The 24,950-nt window shown below is 40.1% G+C and overlaps 1 protein-coding gene across 5 annotated transcripts in view; it reads right to left on the bottom strand.

Annotated features, from left to right (window-relative positions):
* The window catches only part of BBX (BBX high mobility group box domain containing), a 275,536-nt gene that overhangs the window by 97,638 nt on the left and 152,948 nt on the right, over positions 1-24,950 (bottom strand). For all 5 annotated transcript variants that reach the window (XM_080823292.1, XM_080823289.1, XM_080823291.1 and 2 more), the window contains one exon: positions 1,701-1,871. In XM_080823292.1, the coding sequence (XP_080679418.1) occupies positions 1,701-1,862 (162 nt within the window). In that variant the 5' untranslated portion in view covers positions 1,863-1,871. The remainder of the gene's footprint in view (positions 1-1,700; positions 1,872-24,950) is intronic.

Raw genomic sequence — 24,950 nt, 5'->3', positions numbered from 1 at the left:
CATGGCGGTCTTGCTAAGGAGAAGTCAAGCTGAGAACACACGTAGGAGGCACAGATGAGAATCTTCTGATGGCTGGATAGGAGACCTGAGCAAAAGAAGAGAGACCAGGCTTCTGGTCTGACCAACATGAAAGTTGGGGGTCCCCACATACTGAGGAAGGAAAGACGCAGGACGGTGCACTTCAAGGCTTCATTCTGAACACATAAGAACTGAGGTTCTGACCTAAGATCTAAGTGGAGATATCAAGTACATAGTTGAAACCACGAGTGCAGGGTTTAAGAGAAAGGTTCAGATGGCGCGAGAAATTAAGACGCCCAGGGAACACCAATACCTGAGGGCAGAATCGTGGAGGGTCATCAGCTGAAAGAAGCAAGGAAGCTGTGGCTGGGAGAGAAAACAGAGATCCTGGGACAGACAGAGAAGTGCCTGCTGCAGGAGGAGTAAAGCAGGAGACTGCCTCAAGGACCATGGGACTGAAACTGTGTCAGAATGACCAGATCAGGATAAACTTGGAAGTTTCCTCACACAGAATTAATAACACTGGTTTCTCTAGAAAAGGAAAGGAGGAGGAAAAGATGGGCAAGAAGTGAAGCAAGTGTGCGGGTGAGTAGAGGAAGCTGAAGGAGTCACTTCCGGTGGCCTCCATCTTCTATGTAAAAGAGTAGGAAAAGCTCAGTGAGAGAGACCATAAAGCGTATGGAGGTAAGATGTCTGAGAAACAGGAAAAGCAGAAAACGTGGTTTCTTGGAAGCTGACCCAAGCCTAGAACAAAAGACTGAATGGATGTCAAAGGCCTGAAGAACACTAAATCATGTTTATAAAAGTTATAGTGACACAAAGTATGTACTCACTGATTCTTCTAATGACCATATATCTATTCAAAACCTGCTCTGTGCCAGGCACCAGGTCAAACAAGAGGAGGACATTCGGGGCAAGACTTTGCTCTTCCCCAGCTTACATTCTAGTCTGGCAAGAAAGACATACACAAGTACACAGCTAAATACAAGATAAATGGTAAATGCCAGGAAGGAAATCCCGGAACTCAGAATGCATTGGGTGGGAGAGATACCTGCGATGAGGAGGTCCCGTCTCTTGGGGCGGTAGTCCTTGTCCTGAAGGCTGAATGGGGCAGAGGAGGAACCACTTATGCCAAGACTTGGAGGAATGTGTGGCTTTCTAAAGTCACCTGCCTGGTTGTGTGACTTTCTAAGTAAGAACTGGCTGCTCAAGCATGAGAAGAGAAAGGGGGATGTGGAGGACCGAATGACCAAGGAGGCTTGGTAGGGGTGAGGAATGCCACATGCCATGAAGGCGGAGGCAGACGTGAGGGCCTGGGCAGCTCTGAGGCTGCCTTCAGGGTTAGACTGAAGTGGAGAGAGGAGCCAGAGGAGCCACGGGAGAACAACAAATTTTATGAATCCCCCCCATCTTCTCTGGCATTTGAGTATTACTGTTATTACCTGAAAATCATTAGCTAATTGACAGAAAGACTACTGAAGATGGCTCTGTTTCTGTCTCAACTACTAGGAAGTACAGATACCTCAGGAGTCATCGACATCTGCGGTAAAAAAAAGTAAACCGAGTAGTTCAATAGGATTCAAGTTACACAGACTTTTAGAAATGCATCATTCTCACCACCCCTGATCACTGTCATTTCTGGAATGAACAGTCAAAACTTCTCTATTAAACAGAATAATTACCTTATCAATATCCTCTTCTTCGTCTTCCTCCTCCTCCTCTTCTGAAAAGTCCAGCAGTTTCTTTGCTAGCAGTGGGTGCCACTGAAGACACTTTCGTTTTGGTCGTTTTCCAGCCCTTTCTCCTTCTGCTGAATGATCTTTATTTCTATTACTGCCTTTCATTACTGTGACCTGTGGTAAGGGGAAAAAGGGAGAGAAACAGAGAGAAATCAAAGTAAATTTGATTAAAATTTGTTTATTTAGCTTCCTTAGCTTTAATTGGATTACAGTTTTAATGACTAAAGTATCTACCAGCTCAGGCATTTACTGGATTCAGTACGAATTCTAAGTACATAATCAAACATTCATTTCACTTGGCTAAATGGAGCTAATAAAATTTGCCTTTTATGAAATCTACTTCCTTCCACTCAATAACTTCAGAACTCAAAACCCAAATAAAATAGCAGGAGGATTACGAGTTACTGTCACCTGTTCACAATGACTCAGGGCAGGGTTGCTCAGAGTGGTGCATCAGAAGAACGTGAAGAGACGGTGCCCAGAGAAGAGGCGCCCTCAGAGGTGGCCCTCCATACATTCTCCAATGGCTCCTCTTTTATTACAGTAATTTACGTGAATTTCGCATTCTACACTATGATAAATCTGAGCTTGGAGCATTATTAAATAAAATGAATACTTTGTAAGAATCAAATGTTTTGGATTTTTATAAAACCATTTCACAAGATGACACACGATTTTTAAAAACTAGGAGCATGCAGCCTCCAAGGACCCAGCGCATGAAGTCACCGTAGGTCATCTAGAAGATGAGCACCCTCTGCACCCATCCGTGATACAACAAATCACAGGCATTACTGCACCTCTCCATCACATGGGCACCAGAATCTGGTAACAAAGTTTTGCTCCCAGGCTTTTTGCGGTTGCTCTTCCCTTGAGAGGTGGCTGGCTCAAACAGCTAAGCAGTCGCCAGCCTATGGATGTGAGAAAATCTTCAGAAGCCCCAAATTCTACGTTACTTTTAGGTGACTTTAAAAAAATTTTTTTAAAAAGGCTTTTTCTCAATGATAAAAACAATACACATTCATAGTTTATAAAGGTGAACATAGCATAAAATGAGGTTCGTATTCTCCATCATGCTAGCCCCACAGCCTAGAGGTAAACTACATGTCAGTTTCGTATATGCATTCCCTCAGGTTTTTTCCTAGCTTAATAGTTCTCATTGGTTCATTTTAGGTAATAATATACAAATCATTGTTTATACATACTCATGCCAACATTTCAATAATGTTATCGATTTACTGAATGGCTCATACGGACAGTTATAAACACAAACACAGTTGCTGAAATCACATAACAGTAGCCTTTTGGGTCAGTGTAAGTGTCCCTTGGTCCAAATACTTGCAAAGTGGTATCAATAAATTTGTTATGCCATGTTGCTAAAACTGGGATTTCATAGTTTCTAGATTCATCCAGTTCAGAAGCCTTTAAAACAATACAGCACAGGCAAATTTATCCTCCGTCCTTCACCGTTTATGGATTTAGGGGTCATGCTTAGGTCTTCCTCATTTCTAAATTTTAAAAAATCTCAAACAACTCCTTCCAGAGCCTGCATGACTTCATTATAAAAAATAATTTTAATATTTGATCAATCTGTAACTCAGGAGATAGGGATTCTGATAAAGGAGATAAGAGTCTGCCTTATTTTTTCCCCAAATAACTAGCCAAATTCTGCCAGCGTTATTTATTAAATAATCCAGCTTTCTCCCACTCCTTTGAAATGACACTTATCCTACACTAAATTACTATATCTGTATACATTTATTTCTGAATTCTCTTCTGCTAATAATCATGCCCCTCTAACCTATCTGCCTTTCCTCTGACTAATTTTAAAATATCCTTAGGGACTATCACTCTGTGTCTTTTTTTATATACAAATATACCAGTAAACATAGCCATTTAGAAATCTTAATTTGCATAGATCATGCTCATCTAAGTCAATACACCTTGACTGTTCCCATTTTGTAATAACCATGGTATATTCCAGAATAAAAATGTATATTGCAATATACTCAATCATTTCATTATTGATAAACATCCAGATTATTTCTTGTGCTGAGTAAAATCTTCATTTTAATAAAAAAAAAATTTTAAGTCTTCATTTGATAAAAATCCTCATCAATTTATCAAATGTTATGTCCAGTCAAAGGAAGGAGGGAGAGCAAAGAAAAACATGTTCCTATGGTCTTTTTAGCAAGAAACTTCTGAGTATCTGAAATAAGTGTATGCTGCCTCAAAAGTATAATAAGTTACTGAAAACTCTATATGGAATTAGTTATCTGGTATGCTCTTAATAAAGGAACAAAGATTTCTTGTGAACTGATACATCATTTAACAATTCTCATTCTATCTACAAATAAAACTTGGCACAGGCAACCCAATTTCCAAAAATACCAATGCTATATAGATAGAAGAGGAAATGGTTATTTTTGTGGCTTATAAATCACTTCAGGATGAGCTGCATGAGTGGCAATTAAACCCATATGGGGGTCCCAATATTTTATGAGATAAAACTTTTTTTTATAGCCTTTTCTTTTCCATTAAAAAAAGTCCCTTTGACATTTCTTATTAAGACTGGCTTAGTGCTTATGAACTCCTTTAATTTCTGGCTGGGAAACTTTACCTTTCCTTCAATTCTGAATAATCTTGCCAGGTAGGTTATTCTTCATTGTAGTTTCTTCCTTTCAACACTTTGAATCTATCATGCCACTCCCTTTCTGGCCTGCAAATTATTCTACTGAAAAATCAGCTAATGGTCTTACAGGAGCACCCTCCTATGTAACTAGTTGCTTTTCTTTTGCTGCTTTTAAGATTCTCTTTATCTTTGATTTTTGACATTTTAATTAGGATGTGTCTTGGTATGGACCTCTTTGAATGCATCTGGTGGAGGCTTTCTATGATTCCTAGACATGGGTGTCTGTTTCCTTCTCCAGGTTGGTGAGGTTTTCAGCTCTTATTTCTTCAAATAAGTTTTCTGCCTCTTTCTTTCTCTCTTCTCCTCTGGGACCCCTATAATGGGAATGTTAGTATGCCTGATATTGTTCCAAAGGTCCCTTAAACCACCCTTATTTTTAAATTTTTTTTTTCTTTTTGCTGTTCAGCTGGAGTGATTTCCACTAACCTGTCTTTCAGATCGCTGATATGTTCTTCTGCATCATCTAATCTGCTATTGATTCCCTCCAGTGTATTTTTCAATCCAGTTACTATATTCAGCTCTGATTGGTTCTTTTTTATATATTTTTTCTCTTTGTTGAAGTTTTTACTGGGTTCACTCATTCTTCTCCCAAGTCTGTTAAACATCTTTATGACCATTATTATGAACTATTATTTACCAGGCACACTGCTTATCTCTGTTTCATTTAGTTCTCTTTCTGAGGTTCTGTCTTTCATTTGGAGCATATACCTTTGCTTGACTTTCTGTGTTTGTTTGTATGTATTATCCGTAGGTCAGTTCAGTCCCCTGGTCTTAAAGGAGTGGCCTTATACAGAAAGTTTCCTGTGGGACCCAGAAGCGCAATACACCCTGGTCACCAGGCCCAAGTGTTCCAGGGGTGTTCTCTGGGCAGTATATACCCTCCTGGAGTGGCTAGGCTGTGATAGCTGGCAGAAGGGGCTGGTCCCCAGCCTGGATGGCTGCAATGCCCTGCCATGACTACTATGATCACACTAGTGGGTGGGCCCTGACCCCAGTACAGATGACTGACAAGCCTGACCACGGCTATGCCAGTGGGTAGGGCTAGTGCCTGGTGTGGCTGGCTGTGAGACCTGGCCACGACTGCTGCAGCATGCCGGTGGGGGGGAATGCCTGTCTCCCTGAGTGGCAGCTGCTTGGTGGGGGTTTTGATCCATGCTGAGGCTGTACACTGGGTGCAGCAGGGCAGGGAATGGGACACAGATAGAGGTCTCTGCCAAGGCCTTTTGCTGAATGCAGTGAGGTAGGATCCATTGGATGGAGATGCCAGTCCTGGACAAGGTTTCTTGCTGGGACAGGAGCTGCCTGTGGGGGGCAGAATGGGTGCCACTTTGCAGGATTGCCAGTCCCAGCCAAGGCTGCTCACCAGGGCAGGAGCTGCTTTGGAGGGATGCCTGCTAGGGTGAATCTGCAGAGGAATGCAGGATGGGGGTAGGGGGTTAAATAGTGCTTGCCAAGGTAGATGGAGAATATCAGAAATGGCTGCCATAAGAGACAGACCTGCTAGGTAGAAAGAAAGAAAAATGGTGCCCTCCAGTGCTTCCATTCCCAGAGAAATTTCCTACCATTCCTTGCCGCTTTGGCACTCACTCTAAAAGTAGTTAACAAATCTATCCTTCATGGATGGCCCTGGTATTTTTCAAATCCCTGCCTCCCTACTGGGTCTTGGAGCAAGTGAGTTTGTGCATGAGCTCTTAACAGCAGAGTCCCAGTTTTCTATAGCCCTCCACTTACCTACTGTTAAGCCCTGCTGACTTTTAAAGCCAGATGTTAGAGCTTGTCTTCCCAGAGTAGGTTCCCAGGATGAGCGGTTGCCCAGTGTGGGGCTGGACCTCCTTGTTCCTCAGGAAGAATCTCTGTGTTGGGGATATCCCTACTGTGTCTCTACCCCCTATCCTTCTCAGAGTGGATTTTTCTTTTTAGAATAGCAGAGCTGTTCTGCTAGTCTTCAGGAAAAGTGTTCAGAGAGAGTCATTCCATATACAGTTGTAGTTTGGGTGTGTCCATGGGAGGAGGTCAGCTCAGAATCATCCTACTCCAACCTTGTGATCCTATCTTTGTTTAGGTTACACATTTTTAAAATAGTAAAAGAAACCAACTGGAAACTATAAGCCAAGCAGCTATACCAACTGGAGAGGTCAAAGTGATTGCCAGTGCCTGGAGAAAAATATATCTTTTAGTCTCAAGGATTTTGACTATGCTATTTAATTATGTATGAATGTGTTTCAGTATATGTGCCTTTATGTATGTGTGTGTATAAAATTTTAATATTCAAAGAGAAAACAATATAAAGAATAAAATTAATGAATGGTATATATATGTGGCTTTGGGGTTCAGAGTAATTACATTCACATATGATCTCTTTCCCATGTAGGTGACATGTAGCCACTACAGATACTGTGTGTCTTCATTGATACCCCCCAAACTAATCTCTCCCTCCCAGAAATCCACTAGACTTTAAATTGCTAATGACACCACATTTTCCCCTGAATTACAATTATTCGGGTAGATCCTACCTCCCTCACTAGGCTTCCCCCCCCGCCTTTATAATCCCTCATTATTTACCTTTATATGCTCAGAAACATCCTGGCTCTCCAGAACATCAAGATCAGTTAGTCGTGAGGGTTGTTACAAGCAATCATATGAACCCCTGCACTAAATAATGGTGATGTTTTTAAACACTCGAATGGCTTCAAAATGAATCCCCATCTCTCTCATTCCCCTGAATTTAGACATTCTTTCCTGAGTAGGAAACAAAGGTGGGGGGGGGAGTTGAACTACACGTAACTACGACACACGGGCCAAGGTGGCATGTGGTGCGTGAGAACCATTGGGTCCCCTGATCTGTGGAAGAAATAAGACCAACACCCCCAGGGCTACACCTAGAACAAAGTAAATGTGAAAGAAATTTTTTTAGCATCAACTAAAGATGAGAAAGTGCACAAGTGAACTGGACATAATATACTTCGGAGAGGAAAAGTATAACTGATGTATTGGGCATGAAATACCTCAAACTATAAACTGGATACTTTAATAATTTATAGTTACCTAATTACTTTTTAATTCCTTACAGGTCAGTTTTCACACTGTTGAGAGAAAGTAAGAGCCGGGGGGAATGGTCCTCCTGATTATCACTCAGAAATAATTAGAAACTGAGAAAGAAGAATGAAAGAAAAGATGAAGAAAAAGAAGAGCAAAGGCAGCAGAATTTTTGAGACTTAAACCCATCACTCCTCTTATTTCAACAATAAGGAGGAGGGAAGATTGCTAATTTTTGATAGTCACAGGGGCTTACATTTGTGATTATTTTGCTCCTAAAAGCCCCACGCATTATAAAGTTTGGCTTCTCGTCCTTGACCAAGAGCAAGTTAAGCTAATAATATATATGCAATAAATGAAAAACTGGCTGACATATTCAAAAGGGGTCATCCGTTCTGCACTACAACTCCAGAATACCTGAAATCAGGTTATTTACCTATCCCTGGACTCTGTCTGAAAGACTCAATATCTTCAAATTATGCTGCTAACATTGTGAAGTGATAGAATCTGAAAGTCCCTATCCAAAATACTGAGTATTTATCTTGTAACAACAAACCAATCCATGTGGGTCTTTCCTCTGCCAGGATGAGTGACTCTAATTAGATAACCATTGTTGTGAACTAAATACAAGTCAACTTGTGATAAATTAGAAAAAATTTTCATTTAACTGTATTCTTCGAAAGCAAGCCCATTCATGAAGACTTTTTGAGGTCAAACTTCATGAGAAGTTTAAAGAAAAAATATACCACAGGAGAAACAGTACAAACCAAACACCACATTTAACAAAAGAAAATTATGGAACATGGCAGGCCTCATTTAGAATCCCGCGTCTACTGCTAACTACTTGTTGTGAAATTACTAATCTTGACGGTATTTCCTCCTATGTTAAAACAGTAACAGCTCTGCTGTGATTAACACTCTATATACATAATACCCAGCATAGAACCTGGTGCCCAGAAAGTTCTCATTCTGTGTTCCTCTTCCCACAAGCTTTTTAGAGGGAGTATGGGATTTTAACTGGCAGCATCCGCTTGCTGAAATTCAGCTGAAGATGCTGTTCAAAAGAGAACACATGTCTCCCCATTTAACCACGGTCCATGTGCTTCCCAGATGATAGAATTCCCAAGACTCAGAAACTGAAAAAGAAAGACAGAAAGTTTCCTTTCCTTTGTCTGAGTGATATACAGTCAGAAACAGTTCCTTAGCACCGTCATAAATTTTGTGAATAAGATCCTCTCAGTCTTTCTATCATCTTGTCTTATAATGTCGGCAGTCAGTACACTTCAGGCTTTAAAACACTGTATGAATTTAATGCTGCCACAGGGGTATTTTAAGCTGTTTCCTAAATGTCCAATAAAATCCCATCCAAATCATATTAAGGAAAACTCAGACCCAGTGAGACAGGGGAAGGTAAGAGAGGCCCAAGAAATCCACTGTTAGACACCACACATTCAAACCACAAGTAAGGCCTCTCCTGGGTCCCATTAAGACTGCAACACTTCACCATTTTCTCAAGTCTGCAGAGAAGAGGAAAAACCACCCCAAGAAACAGTGACAAAGAGGTAGCTCTGGGGTTCCACACAAATTAGACTGACCTGCTTAAAATCTTCCTGTCAGGGAGTCCTGCTGCTTTAAAGACACACCTTGCTTCTATCTTTCCACGGGGGTCCTGCTGACAGAGCAGCTGGCAAACACCCCGGCTTTGAAGCCTGGCTCACCCTAACATTCTCCCATTTTCTGTCAAAGTTCTTCTCATCCTCCAAGGCCCAGGTCACATATTCCTTCCTTTCTACAACTTCCTATAAAACCTAAATAAAAATTCATCACCTTGTGCTCTTTGACCATACTTGATCGTATTAGGTCAAGCACTACCAGTGTTTTTACAGTTAGTTTTATCTATGCCAAGCTCCCCCAGACTGCGAACTGCCATGGTTTCTTCCTTTTCTGTCCCAGGGTGCAGCACTGAGCCTGGGACACAGCCTGTCACTTCCTCACCTAACACTTTACCACATGTAATAGCTTCCTGGAATGATGGGTTCCTATGGATAATCTTTAAAACAATACTAATACACAGCTAATGTTTATTAAATAGTATTTGCTATGCCTTGTTATTCATCATCTGATCGGATCCTCACCAGAACCCTCTGAGGCAAGTACTACTATGAATCCCAGTTGAAGAAGCTGAAGGTTAAGTAACTTGCCTAGGATCACATGGTGAGCATCTGAGTAGCTCACAATAGAATGGGGAGGCCTAACTCAAGAGCTCAAACACTTACGGAGGAAAGGGGGCTGTAAGGTAAAGCCTTTGGGCATGCCCATTAGCTGTTTGTTCTATGGGCCATGGATATACCAAAAGGGCTGGAAAGTGAACACTATCAGGGTTCACAACAGAAAAGCGAAGGGCATACATATGCTGATGACTCCGATGACAAATTAGGTTAACTCTAAAATTCTTTGAAGATAAAAGCCTTACATGTGCTAATCTTTATTATTTATTGTAATTCTAATGACAATTCTAAACTGTAGACAGATTAAATGAAAAACATCTCACTCAATAAAGTAATACTCTCCCTTTAGAAGCAATTCAGTCACTATTCATGCAAAGAGTGTCTTTAAATGTGCTCTTTATTGAAAAGCAGTAGCTCTTCAGGTTGAAACTTAAAACTCTGTCAAGATGTTATCTATATGCTCTTCATGAATACTAATAAGGCACCCACTATTCAAAGAAGGGCTTAGCTGTACTGGTAGTGATGGTCCCTGTGCCCTTACTTCATGAAGGCATATGTATTTTAAGATCTCTAATACTTACACTCCCTGACATTTAGTCTTAGGAGAGTTTAATTTAACATGGTTCTCAAAATGCATGCTGCTCTAGGCTACAGAGAGAGACAATAGCTATCTTGAAAGAGATGAAGCACCAAGATGGGTGGCTTAGGGAGAAAAAACTATTTACATACAGAATTCAGTAACGGGCTGACACGTTCTCCCCCATATCCTTCAAACAGCCCACCACTCTGTTTTCCTGTAATTTTATGTTGATGTTTACATTTTATTCAGAAAGTCACCAAATTCCTATTTTTCAACAGACCTAGCATGATGCATTCACCTTCTTTTAGTTTCTAAATTAATCATTTTTTTCCTATGTACTTATTACATAGTCAGGACATAATTATCCTATTGACAAAAACCTAAAGCGCAAGAGGACAAGCTCATGGGAGTCTCTTCCCCACTGATTCTCAGAGCAGCCGAACACGTATTTATTGACCAACTGGTGACCTATACGTTGTGAAGTTAAGTGTTCAGCCTTACTTCCCATTCAGCTCACCACCCACCTCTACTCTCCTGCTAGCAGGCATCTGTCCTGTTCACCACACCTGCCCTGTGCTTCTGCTCTCCCAGGCCTGCACCTGTACTCTATACCGCATCCCTTTCTCCACAAGCCTCTCTGAATTCCCATTCTTGAAAACCTTTCTTTACTTGCTCCAGCTCATCTCTTTCCTTCCTAAGCACCTTTTTGATCACCCACACTTAATGGTTGTGCCATATTTTTTGACACTTGACTGTATAACAATTAACATTTTTCGGTACAATATACACATAATGATTTCATGTGAATTCCTCCCACAAAGACCCTTAAGCATAATGAACATGCCAGATGCTTTTTTCCAGATCCGTCACAGCAAAAGTCCCCATGCTAGATGGGAATAGATACTCAGAGAATACGTAAAAAAGCAAACACAGAAACAATACTTTCATGTTTCCTAATTTGCTGTCTTTATGTTGTTTTGCTAAAAGGCAGAAGAGATGTAACACTTGAAAAGGAAACAGGCAGAGAAGGAAAAATAAGAACCTAGGAAAGGCTGTTCACAAGAACAGAAACAGGTAAATTGGCAAGGAGATGTAATAAATACAATGAAATCGAAGTTACCACCAAACAGCCATTCATACTGGTCTGAACACATGTTCTAGGAGCTTTATTCCCATCATTGGTTAGTTGTCAATGACTCTCATTACTCTCTCAAAACAGCAGGTCCTAGTACCTTCAGCCCACCAGCTCTCCTTCCTTTCATAATTCATCTGCTAATAAACCTCAACTCTGAACTTGTCCAACCACATCTATTCTCTACGTCTGCCCCAGGGCACTGGCTGCTCCCCGGGTCTGATGCTACCACACAGTTTCCAATCCCAGGTTGATCTTCAGGCTCATCGGCAACCCTTTCTCACTTGTCTTACCTAGTCTTACCCAACCTACAGTTCCCATTACAAATTCTCAGGTTCTCCTCGACTCCTATTGATGATGAATGAAGATAAGAGTAATAATGAGATAGGAGTGCCTGGGTGGCTCAGTGGGTTAAGCCTCTGCCTTCAGCTCGGGTCATGATCTCAGGGTCCTGGGATCGAGCCCCACATCGGGCTCTCTGCTCAGCAGGGACCCTGCTTCCTTCCCTCTCTCTGCCTGCCTCTCTGCCTACTTGTGATCTCTCTCTCCGTCAAATAAATAAATAAAATCTTTAAAAAAAAAAAAGAGTAATGATGAGATATATATGCATTGTGTAAAATGCTTCCATAGATATAATGCTTCTGTATACACTGCTTTCTTTGGGTCAGAAACTAAGACCTTCATACTTATTGTCTTAACTCACAACAAGCCTGAGACGCAGGTACTATTATTATCTCCTCTTCACACATGAGAAAACTGAAGCACATATAACATACAGTTTGCCTCTTCTAGTTTACAAATTAACAGAGGTTTTTTAATCCCACACATTTGTCACATGGGTAGGACATAGTTACCACACTGGCAAAAAGCTGAATCACAAGAGGACAAACTCACATAGTCTCCTCCTTTACTGTCAATGCAGCAGAACACATACTTACTGGTCACCTAATGAGCTATGCATTGTATTTATAAATTATATGATGTCCAAGATCACACTGCTAGCACCCAACTGGTAAACTCAGGAGGTCTGGCTTCAGTCTTGTTTCTGACCATTATACAATACTGTCTTCTAAGAATGTTTACTACCTAAACACTTTACATGAATTAACTTCTTTAATCCTTGCTAAAACATGAAGCAATTAAGAATGACAAAGCTTCAGCAACATGCCTGAGCCACTGCCAGGACTGGAGGGGGAACCTGGATTCAAACCTGGGACTTCTCCATACGGTCCTTCCCACCACAATTCTAGCCATTCTAAGAAAATGACTCTGCCTAATGGTTAACAGGAGGGTCGTCTTCATATGTGTAAATTCTCCCAAAGCTCCATACTCTCCGAATTGTCTACCAATGACAAAAGTTGTTTCTTTCTTCTTCTCTCTCTCTCCAAGGCAGGGATTCAAGGTCAACTCCTTTCACTCTCATTATGTACTTTTTAATCTCCTATCCCACTGTGACCTTGGGCCACCAGTGTTTCAGTTTCTTTCTTTGATGAACTATTGATAAACTGTTCCTTCTAGTTAATACCTTCTCCTTCAGTCTATATACCATCCCAAGGCTAAAGCCCTCTTAGAATCCCCCTCCCTCCCTTTAGCTAGTCCTCTTTCATTTGGTACAAACTGGCCTCCAGCCACCAAACCAGGAAGACTGCCTAACCCCAAGCAACGCCCCTAGCAGCCAAGATCTGGCCTGCCTGTACTAACATGGGCTCTATATTGCACTTTACTTCTGACTGGGTTTCTAATTTTCTTGGTTCCAAACCCCAGGATTAATTTGCGAGAAAGCTCTCCAACTCATTTCAACTGTGCCACAGGCTCTGCCTTCTCAACCTCACTCTTATTCACACTCGTATCTTTGACTTTGAGCCTGGCACACAGAACTGGACATTCCTTCCCCTTCACACAAATACCCAGAAAGCGTACATGTATCTCTTTTTCTTTACCGTAAGTACAAATCTTTGCAATGGCTTCTTGCCCAGGTATCTAACCTCTCACCCAGTTCTGCTCCTTCTGCCTCATATATGCGGTGCACACCTCTCCATCCCCACCACACTGATTCAGCAGTCCAGTCTTCTTGACTATAGTTACCCTGACTTCCATTGTCGACACCACAAAGGTCTGCTCAGGTTCCCTTCCTGCACGAATCTCTTTAAATAGTCCCCTAATGTCCTCAGGAAAAAGTCCAACCTTCTTCCTTCATTTAACACACAAGACTCTTCCTGTCTTGGTCTCTGCTTGCTTTTATGGCTTGGGTGTCCTTGCTCTGTTATCACCTTAAAAGTTCTGCCCACAGGGAGCCACATGCCATCATCTAGAATATACCATGGACTCTCGCCTCTCAGCATATGCTCTACTGTCTCCTCACAGCGGGCCTCAATCCTGCTTCAGAGCTTAGCTTGGATCTCACCTCAGGCTTCTATCGGTCCTTTCTAGTCTGAAGAGGTGCTCCCTAGAGGTCCCTACTGCACTCTGTACTTGATAAGCCACAAGGAAGTGGCCCGACTTTAACAGAGAACAAAGAGGCGGCATAACGTTCATCATGGCATCTCAGGACCTGACACTGAGCCGGGCACGTGAGCAAATACCTGCTCAATGAGTGAGCCCCGGGTCTATTCCCCGCAGTCTATTCCTACCACTCTGCCCCCTCTCCTCATGGCCACAGCTTCTTTTCTACATCCTTACCGTATCCTGTTCTTTCTTCCTGCTCTGTGACCCTTCATCCCAGAAATTCCTAGCACCCACTCGACTAGCTTATGCGAACTGCCAAACTGCAACACCTGGGAATTTACTTGTTCAGAAACAGTCAAAACAACTCAGTGAATAATTGTGACCTCGTGAGAGAAATAATTATCCATTCCCTGTTCTCTTGTCTCCATCACCCAACACTGAGTATTTAATCTCCGGTGCACCAGTTTACATACATCCCCTTCGATTTTAAGAATGATCACATGTATTCTTAAAAGTAAATGTATTATACTTCATCAAAAACAATCAAAGTTCAAGAAGCTCCTTTTTTTTGTTTGTATGACTTAGTTTTTATTTTAAAATAATAAAAGGTCTGGAGGCCTTCCATCATCCTGATCTCTAATTATAACTCAAAAGAAAAAAAAAAGGACAAAACCCAGAAACAGTCTTCATTTAAAAAAAAAAAATCAATAATCTGTGATTATCTCTACTTGAAATCTTTTTCCTAAGGTACTGTTCTTTACTCTAAAAAGATGGCTAATAACTTAACAGTTAAATTTATTTTAGTTAATAAAACAAAACCTGTTTTGATGGTTATTAAAATGAAAATCTTAATTTTTCCCAAAGCAAAAAAGAATCGATATCCTAGTGGTCAAGAGTATTCATTGAAATAGCTTATCTCAGCTTCTGCAATGTCTACCTGCTTTACACTTTGACACACTAGAACTAAGTTAACTCATTATTTTCTAGGTTACACATTACAAGGAGGTAGGATGTCGCTTATCTTTAAATTCCCAAATACTCAGAATAGTGCCTTGAATATAACACATATTTAATAAATATTACTTAAAATGTGTGAATTTAATGATGTTTTATCAAACTGCACATTTGCTGAGGAAGTTAATTAGAATGCATAGGAAGCTTTGATACATTTATATTTTCTGCTTAGAGTTAAGAAGAAAACCGTATGTTTCATACTTGCTTCACCACTAGGTGAAATTTCTTCTTAAATATATTCCAATTTTCTGACTTTATATGATACAAAAATTCTTATTTGCTAATTCAAAGTCATAACAGTGTCCTGTTCAGAACATTTACCATTCCCTTTCTATTCCTCTCAGGTGGTATGTTCCTTTAAAGTGTTTGGGCTGAATGTACTCTAACCTCAGTGACAAGTACAGAAACCTTGTTATTATTTTTGAAATGTATTAAATTTATGGCACTTGTTTTTAAAAGTTCTTCATACCATAAAATTAACACACACACAGAAAGTTCCCTATTTATACATCATTTGTTTTTTTCCCTTTTTAAAAACCAAAGTAAGAATATAAATAGCTAGAAATTTTGGTATCAATTTTAGTATGAGACAGTTTTTGTATCCTCCTTCCTTCTGTTTTTCTCTCATTCACAGTGTGAGAATGGGATTACTGACAAGGTACACATTTACTGAGTCATCTTTGAGGTTTTTTTTACAGCCCAATTTACGTAAATCTCCCTCTGCTGGCCAAATTTTTATCCTCTAGCATCCTATTTAAATACAAAGCTTATGCTTTATGGTGTAAACAAAAGCTCCTCTATAAAGAATAAAAAACTATATAAACCTGGAAAATTATTTAAAAATCTCTTCTGTATCATTAAGCTACGGTGTTAGCTGATTTTAGAAGTAACCATCCAAATATTGAGTTAACTCAGCAATTTTTTAATTTGGTATCTTCTTTCCCCTGAGCAAGATTCTTAATTCTACTAATTCAGTTCCTTTCTTTTTTTCTTTTTTAATTTAGTTTTGTTTGTTTATTTAAAGTAAACTCTACCTCCAGTGTGGGGCTTGAACTCACCACCCCAAGACTAGTCATATGCTCCACTGACTGAGCTAGCCAGGGGCTATCATGCACACACATTTTTATTTCTGTTTTTGTTTCAGAGATGGCAATTATTTTACTGACACACCTAAAACATTCTGTTTTGATTTTTTTTTAAGATTTTATTTATTTATTTATTTGACAGAGAAAGATCGCAAGTAGGCAGAGAGGCAGGCAGAGAGAGAGAGCGAGAAGCAGGCTCCTTGCCAAACAGAGAGCCCAATGCGGGGCTTGATCCCAGGACCCCGGGATCACAACCTGAGCTGAAGGCAGAGGCTTAACCCACTGAGCCACCCAGGCGCCCCTGTTTTGATTTTTACAATAAAGGCCTCTCAAGCATGGAATTTGAGTACTCTTCATTAATAAGTTCTAAACATTTTCCAGTAATTAAAATTGGTAGTTACTAAAACCTCCTGGGCTAACTTAAATGCTACCTCCCATTATGTATCACTTTATAACTCACAAAACCTTCACTGTATACATTAATTTATTTAATATTCTATAATACTAAGAAATGAGTATAATTATGCCCACTTTACAGCTGAGTGAGAGAAGCCTCAGAGATATTTACATAGTCTTCTCAGTGCCATTAAGGGGTAAACCAAGGATAAGCCTAAAGGTTCTGAACTTTAATACCCGAATACAGGTATTTTTTTCCCCATCTAACTGTATCACTGATTTTAGTGTTTTGTTTTTTTTAAGATTTTTACATTTATTTATTTGACAGAGAGAGAGACAGCAAGAGAGGGAACACAAGCAAGGGGAGAGGGAGAGGGAGAAGCAGGCTCCCAGCCTCTCAGGGAGCCCAACGTGGGACTCGATCCCAGAATGCTGGGATCATGATCTGAGCTGAAGGCAGACGCCTAACAACTGAGCCAGCCACCTAGGGGCCCCCGATTTTAGTTTTTCATCAATACATTTATATGGAAGGAAAGGTAATTCCAATTACAAGGCTTTTTAGCATTCAATTAGCTTCTCAATATTTACTTTAGCTAGAGAATTTCCAAATTTCCATTCATATTTCAAAAGAGTCCTTCAAATGGATTTAGCCAACTAAAGACACTGTGGGAAGGGGAGAATCAGGTAACAAGAAAGCAAGTGTATATGTGACTCAGTATACTTTTCTTCACTTTGCATTTTGTAAATATTGATGTTACGGCTCCTAAAGTGCTCTCAGAAGTCGTTATGACTGACAGCCCTTTAATGCTGTGTCTTTCAAAACAAATATGCTTATTGATGGAAAGCCCATGCATCTCCATCAAATTATTCTGAAAGGCAGGGTGGAACAAACAACATGATTTCTCAACTAACCAGCACTGAACAGAATAGGCAGGGTATAGTTTCATGGACATTAGGAAAGCTTGTCATTTCCATAAGGAACACATGTGAGGGAAGGGTACTACAAATCGACCATATAATCCCAGAGCAGCACACAACTTGCCAAGTTGGTTGTACAGATTTTTAAGCACAAGCAGTAATTTGGAACATACTTACAACAAAAAAAAGGTCCTCCAGATTTTTAAAAACATGAAATAATATTCTATTTGAGAATAAAAGTTTGGGCAAGAATCAACTGGAATAAATAAAATATGCTTTAACCCTGGTTTTAGGAAATAGATAAAAGCCCTCATTGTCTGATGCGTATTAAAAATCACAATCTAAGAGGCGCCTGGGTGGCTCAGCCGTTAAGCATCTTTCTTCAGCTCAGGTCATGATCCCAGGGTCCTGGGATCAAGCCCCACATTGGGCTCCTGCTCAGCGGGAAGCCTGCTTCTCCCTCTCCCTCTGCAGCTTCCTCTGCTTGTGTTCCCTCTCTCGATATGTCTGTCAAATAAATAAAATCTTTAAAAAATAAAAATCAATAAAAATCACAATCAAATAGCAAACGTCAGACACATTATTTATATGCCATTATAAGCATTTCTCAAACTGGAAGGTAAGGCTCATTGAGGAGTCAAAAAAATTCTGTTTGCTGAGCTGTCCCAGCTGTCAAGATTTGACAACTAGCAAACTGGTACTTGAGAGGTGGGCAGATTCCTCCTACAGCTCTTATATGGCTGGTCTAGGGACACCTCTTGATCCCAAGTCAACCTTTTAAGGGCCTATTAATGGACTAGTATAAAGAGAGAGGATACTTATTATGAAAGATGAGTTGGGCCAATAAAGGACTTACTGGTGAGATAAGATCTCTATTATAATGAAACAATTTGGGAACTAGACAGCATGTAATAGAGTGCGACAAATGTGGTCCAAACCATTAGCGAATAGACAGTATATAATAATAAGACATTCTCAGCACCCGGACTCTCAACAATTACAAAACCCATTGGATAATTCAAGCAATTCTCTTATTTCACTTTGGTGACCCCAATTTGTCCCACTGTTCACTTTAAACTAATAGCTGGACACAGCCAGGGGTGAACTCCAGGTTCTGGGAACTTCCTGTCACTGCACACTTGATCAGCTCTGACCTGGCTTCTCTTACTCTGGGCATCAGCAAAAATGGCCCGTTGAAGCCTCCTGAATAGAAATAGTCAGATCCTTGCTATGCTGTTATTTAAGACTAGGGTAGGGTCTCCACTGTCTAAAGGATGACACAGATGGAAGGAAGTCAGGTAGCTGGCTGTTCCTGAAACCTCAGGCTTGACTTCAGAAGAACTGGTGAGACTCTATGAGAAAGTGATTATTATGGGAGAACAGAAGTGGAATTGGCACTGGTATTGATAAAGAAACTGATCAAGGATAATCTGAGACAGGTGGGGTGTAAAATGCTCGGGCTTCTTCTCAGACTGGCTTTTTTTTTTTTTTTTTTTTTTTTTTTTTGCTTGCTTGTAGAGTTTTCTCATGGAGAAAAGCAAGGAACTCTGAGACCAATAATAGTAACAGATTGGGAGTCAAGAGGTCCAATCATCTAGTCCTGGTTTTCACCTTGCAAAAAGAGAACCATCTCCCACCAGGCCTGTTTAAGGACAAAATTAGCAACTGATGAAATAGAAAAACTGTGGAAGGCCTTTAGCACCAGAAGGTTGGCCTGGATGACCTTGAAGGCCCACTATGCCACCATCTGCTCCGATTTCACCTTGGTATCTCCAGCTGGGACCAGCCTGTAGTGCACAGCCCTCTTCCCCTCTCCCTTACATAGGTCTCCACTCCCCCTTCTCACCTCCTACCAGGAAGATAAAGACATAATCAATCAGCTTTCATAGCTCTCACACAGCCTGTACCCTGGTGACAGTTTCTTACCAGTATGGTGGGTCTTTAAAAACTTGCAACAACTGTTTTATGTATTGCTCCAACATTGTGTTTCTCACAGTTTATGCCAATCCCCTTCCACCATTCTTTAACACTGGACTCTATACTTTAGAAACTGGATACGATTTGAATTTGAATTTGTATATCTTCACTATGTTCTTTTTCATCACTAATATTTTAAACACTTTCTTGATATGCCGTCTTAAAATCCTATAGTAAGAAAAAATAACTTTTCCCAACATCTTTTTAGAAAGTGTACAGGAAAGCATTTATTTTTCCTTTCAAGAAAAAGTCCATTTCTCATAGCTTCAAATCAAGGCCACAAAGGGCCTCCGGTCATTTTTCTACTTTATAAATAATTCAGTGTGTTTTTTATTACGGAGGAGTTGAACTTTCAGAGAGTAGGAGATTCAGATCACTAACAGGTTGGTTAAGATCAAACCACCTTAGCCCTACTTTTGCATATATTAGAATCACATACGTCACATCAGGAGGAAAACTCTGCCTATGACACCGAAAAACTTGAACCCTACAATATGCGGCTCAGACAGGTAATAAACGGGGCCGAACCTGGGCCTTTAAATCCTGGCCACTTTACATCAATTCAAACCATTCATGTGCCAAGAGGGGAACGAGCCGGAACACTAAAGAGCCCCTTCATGATGGAAAGATGAATGGGGAATTACTAGTGCCTCGTACCTGAACAGCAGACAAAGGGGTCTGTCCTTGGCAAATGAAAAGTGCTAAACTATTCACGTTGCCAAGTTCAGGCAACTACTGTCACTGTTCTTTCAACACCTACCTTCCAGAACAGTTAAAAAAACTTTCAACCTCAAAATTACCACAGGTTTATAGTATTAGAAATCATCATCATACCATGTTATGCTTAATACTTAGGATTTACAAAGTCAGAAAGAATGCTATTTAAAAAAACAGTAATAAACACTTCCTTTCCAGAAAATTACTTTCAATTCAGTAAAGTACATTTTTGTTGTAAATAAGAAGACATGTAGTTTAAAAATGAAAATAGAATTTTCATGTAGAAAAGAGCACAGAGAACAGTGAGGCTAGGTATGTTTTTTATGTTTTGATTTCTGGACCCAAGGCCATCTTCTAACTACAATCACTCATTCATTCTTTTTTTTTTTTTTTAAGATGTTATTTATTAGAGAGAGAGAGAGAGCACAAGCTGGAGGGGGGCGGGCTAAGGGAGAAGGAAAGCAGACTCCTCTCCCTTCCCCTTCTCCCCCTACCCAACCCCCCGACACTGAGCAGAGAGGCCACTGTGGGGCTAGGATCATGACCTGAGGCAAAGGCTTAACTGAATGAGTCACCCAGACTCCCCTACACTCATTAATTCATTTAATCCTCAAAATGACACTGTGAAGTAGGAACCATAATGACCAACATTTCATAGGTAAGGCAACTGAAGCTCAGAAGGGAAACTTCTCGGCAGTAACACACCTAAGAAAGTAGCACGCTGGACACCAGGACTCAAGTGGCCCAGCTGCCGTGCTCCCCTGACGTTCAAGGCTTCCTGTCTATATGTAGGTGACTCTAGAAGCATGGGGGAATCAGTAAACTCTGCAATTGCTGCAATACTTTTTTAAAAATGGGATTAAACTAAAAAGGTTCCTGTGAAGTCCTCTGAAGACCAAAGGGCTCAGAGGTACAATACATGATGACTACCTTTGTCAGCTTTAACCTGTGATTTTCTTTTTCAAGTGTCATGCACCATACATTGCTAAAGTGACTCAGTAGGGTTTCACTTCTTTTTAATTAGCATTATGAGCCTGAACTACAATTAAATCATTGTGCTGGCAGTTTATAAGGGTCACCATATTACATATTCTTGAGTTCACTTAATGACCTCTACAGAACAAGTAAATATTAACAAATGGAATCCAGATTCGTATTTTGTTGGGTGACTTTTCTCCTGCTCTGTGGCTGATTAGTTAAGTATTTTGTAACTAAGATTTACTTTATTTAGTATTCCCCGAATAATATCCTGGAGTCCACGTTATTCCAACTTTCAAAACTTCTGAAATTCGTTTAAGAGGTATCACTGCTACCAAACAGCTCCACAGAACCCTAAATCCTAATTTCTCCTGTTACTTCAAATCCTCTCTATGGGGCGGGATAAAGCAAAGTGTGTTGCAGATGGGGAGGAATGTGCAGCAGCTTTAACTACTTCCTTCATAAACATAACAGGATCTGCGCTGCTATCACGAGCTAGCTTTTGGAATTCTGTAACTATAGTACCTGTTAGGAATGCTCCCAAAACATCCTGCCGTCAGAAACTACCAGCCTAGTACCAATCACCAAAAAGGTGAAATTTTTCAGAATGTTTTAAAAACGAGGGTTGGGGGGAAGCATGACCAATTATTCTTATATTAAAATTGACTCTACTACTCCTATAAGAGAGGGAAGCAAACCAGAAGGCTTCTCATGGTTATTTCTAGATGAGATAGAAATATGGGCTCACTAAAGAAACTTTACGGTGTTAGACCGGAAAGGGACCTTAGAAATCAGAGTCCAACCCCATCAATTTAAAGATCTATAAACTTAAGTCCCATAAGAGGCTAAATTTAAAACTAAATGTTCTTACTCTCTGAGTTAGTATAAAGTTTAGGTCCCTTTTGAGCAAATAATTGTTGTTTTGTTACTTGGTGTTTTTGTTTTGTTTTGGTTTTTTTTGGTACTAAATTACAAATATGAGATTGCGTTTAAGTTGTATTATCAGTGAGACAAATGGATAAAGTGCCATTTTTTTTTAAAAGATTTTATTTATTTATTTGATAGACTGATCCCAAGTAGGCAGAGAGGCAGGCAGAGAGAGAGAGAGAGGAGGAAGCAGGAGCGCAGAGAGCCAGATGCGGGCTCCATCCCAAGACCCTGGAATCATGACCTGAGCCGAAGGCAGAGGCTTTAACCCACTGAGCCACCCAGGTGTCCCTAAAGTGCCATTTTTAAAATTCAAAATTGCTATGTTTATTTATAATAAGGTAACAGAATAAACTCTTGGTTTCTTTCTTCCTCTCCACTTTCAGTCTGAAATAAACTGGATTAATACAGGAAAAGCTTCTGAAGGGCAATTTTATTCTATTATCTATCCTAATGAAAGAAGCCCCTGAAGAATGCAGAAGGCAAGAAATTATCTATTTTGAGGACAATTTACAGTTCTCCAGGCTCCTTGCTATTTTAAATAAAGTACCTCAAGGAAAAAAATGTGCGCCAATAAGAAGTTTTGTGGCCATAAAATATACGAGAGCAAAATCCTATATTGAGAGTTTTAACTGAAAATCAATAAAGATAAAAATCAGAAAAGTTGAATGAAGGATTCTGTGGTAATTGGAACTTTTGCCCAAATACAACATTAGTCAGAGTGCTCCAGACACAGAGAATTTCTGTACGGCATTACTTAGAGCAGATAGTAAGCAATCAGAGAAGCAGAAATCAAGGTCCATTACTCATGGCAGATAACCTGCATTACCCTCTTCAGATGCAGCACGGGTGAGAGTTGATGAAGAAAAATGAAGGCTGAGGAAGAAAGGGAATGAATGGTGTGTCTTTTACATGTAATATTCGGCAAACTCAGGTAAGTTTCAATCCTGGATCAGTTTTTCCCCATTTCCTTTCTTTCTTCACTTTCATTTAGAAAAATCATCTTGCTTAATTGACTTCTGCAACTAGCCTAATGGTTGCCACTAAGTGGCGCCCTCAACACTCCTTACGGCAAGCACCAGATTAAATACCCTCTAGTTACCAGGGTCACAGTAGCTTTATGCTGATTCCAAGAACAAGCTGACAAATCAGTGTCTTTTCTCCGTCAGATACTGTTAGAAGGGTTTCCTATTTTTTGAAATTTGCTCTCCATTCTGGCAGCCTCTAGTCAGTTGACAAAAGGTCCTGGCTCTGAAGGCTTAAAAATTCTTATTTTCCATCCCCCAGTTTCTGTAGAGATTATACCGCTGACCTCTCCTACTCATCTGGCAGGAAGTTAACGGAAACCCATTTGCAGTGACCTCACCCCAGAATCAGAACCGCATTTTCACAAGGAGCCAACGTTACGTTTTAAAATAGCTAATTCAGTTGCCTGTGTTTTAAAACAACTCATAAAAAAGGACTGTCATTACTATAGAGCTACTTTTTTTTTCCCCCTTTGTCCACAGGCAGAAAAAAAGATGAAAGGCAGGAAGTGGCCTATCAACAAGCAGTTCTCCTTTGAAGACAGATAACAAAATTCTGCAGTTAGAAGTATATTTGTAATTGCGAAGTTACTCTTCTTGAACAAATTCCAAATACAGTATCTGTCTTTGATCTTAGAAAAGCATTTTTCTCACTGTTCACAGCAGACACTACTAGTTCAGTTAGGCATCCCACTCCCAACAATGGGGGGAAATAATGCTGCCTAAAATTTAATGGTGAATTAATAGCTTTATTTGTCAACCTAGAAGTAGCAGTTTATACTCTGCCACTGATGCTGCCTGGGATACTTCTGCCTGCTATAATGACGTAAGAACTTCTCACCCTAACGGTGCCCATCTGATCACCCTCAGCAGAGGCTCTCGATTCCACCTGTGTGATGTCAGGATGGTCCTGAAGAGTCACTCTGCATCTCCTGCAACAAAACTAGTCTATTATTTCAGTAACAATATACTGTAACTGTAACAAAAATTTTTGAGGACCTTAAACCTAAATAGAGTTCAAGTTTCATATTTTAAAATAGTACCTATTCTTGGCCTTTCACATTTTCTTTTTTCTTTCTTTTTTTGAAAATTTCATTGATTTATTTGACAGAGAGAGACAGACCACAAGCAAGGGGAGTGGCAGGCAGAGGGGGAAGCAGGCTCCTGCGGAGCTTGATTCCAGAACCCTGGGATCACTTCCTGAGCAGAAGGCAGAGCTTAACTGACTGAGCCACCCAGGCACCCCATCCTTTCAAATTTTCTATTACAACAAAAATTCTAGTACTAATATGTAGCTTCAATAATGAATCAAGCCTATTTTAAAACAATAAAACTATCCCTAGCATTTTTCCATGCTCCATTTTAAACAATTAGAGAAGATAAACATCACAGCATTGTCTCATTTACTGAAAATTATTTTCCTTAACTTCAACAGCTATTGCTTGTGGGTCTTTTAATACTAAAACAAAACAAAATAAAACAAACAGAAAAAATAAAAAAAGAAACAGACACTGTAAAATTATGGGGGGAAGCTCTTGTCTTTAATAACTAATAGTTCTTAAAGCTCAGTAAATAAAGAGAAACAGTAGTTTCTAACTGAACCCAAAGGAATATTTGCAATCCAAGGTAAAAAGCCCCCCTTACAACATTAGAATTTTCCCAGGCAATCAGGAAAAGAAAACCTTCTGTGGAAAAGAGCTATGCTTTTGAAGTTAACACATGTATGCACCTGCACACACATGTGCACTCTCTCAGTTCAGAGCTGACAGAATGATAGGTCTTAGAGAACTGGATCTGTACTTGGACAGTAAAGTATTCCATGTGCTCCTAAAGTATGGTTTTGTTTGAACATGTCCCCAAAAGCCAAATCTAACTTTTGAGACTCATCCATAAAGCCAACACATAGTTCATTTTTGACTGAGAGTCCGATAGCTCCGTGTCAAAAAGAAACATTAACCCACTAAGCATGTGAAATTAGTGGGGACTCACAGCATCTGTAGGAAAATCCAAGGAAGCAGAATGAGAGAATGATAACCCAAAGTGTCA

Source organism: Martes martes (assembly GCF_963455335.1).
Source record: "Martes martes genome assembly, chromosome: 1".
Classification (NCBI taxonomy): Eukaryota; Metazoa; Chordata; class Mammalia; order Carnivora; family Mustelidae; genus Martes; species Martes martes.
Note: the sequence above shows the minus strand (reverse complement) of the source record. Positions and strands in the feature narration are given on the sequence as shown.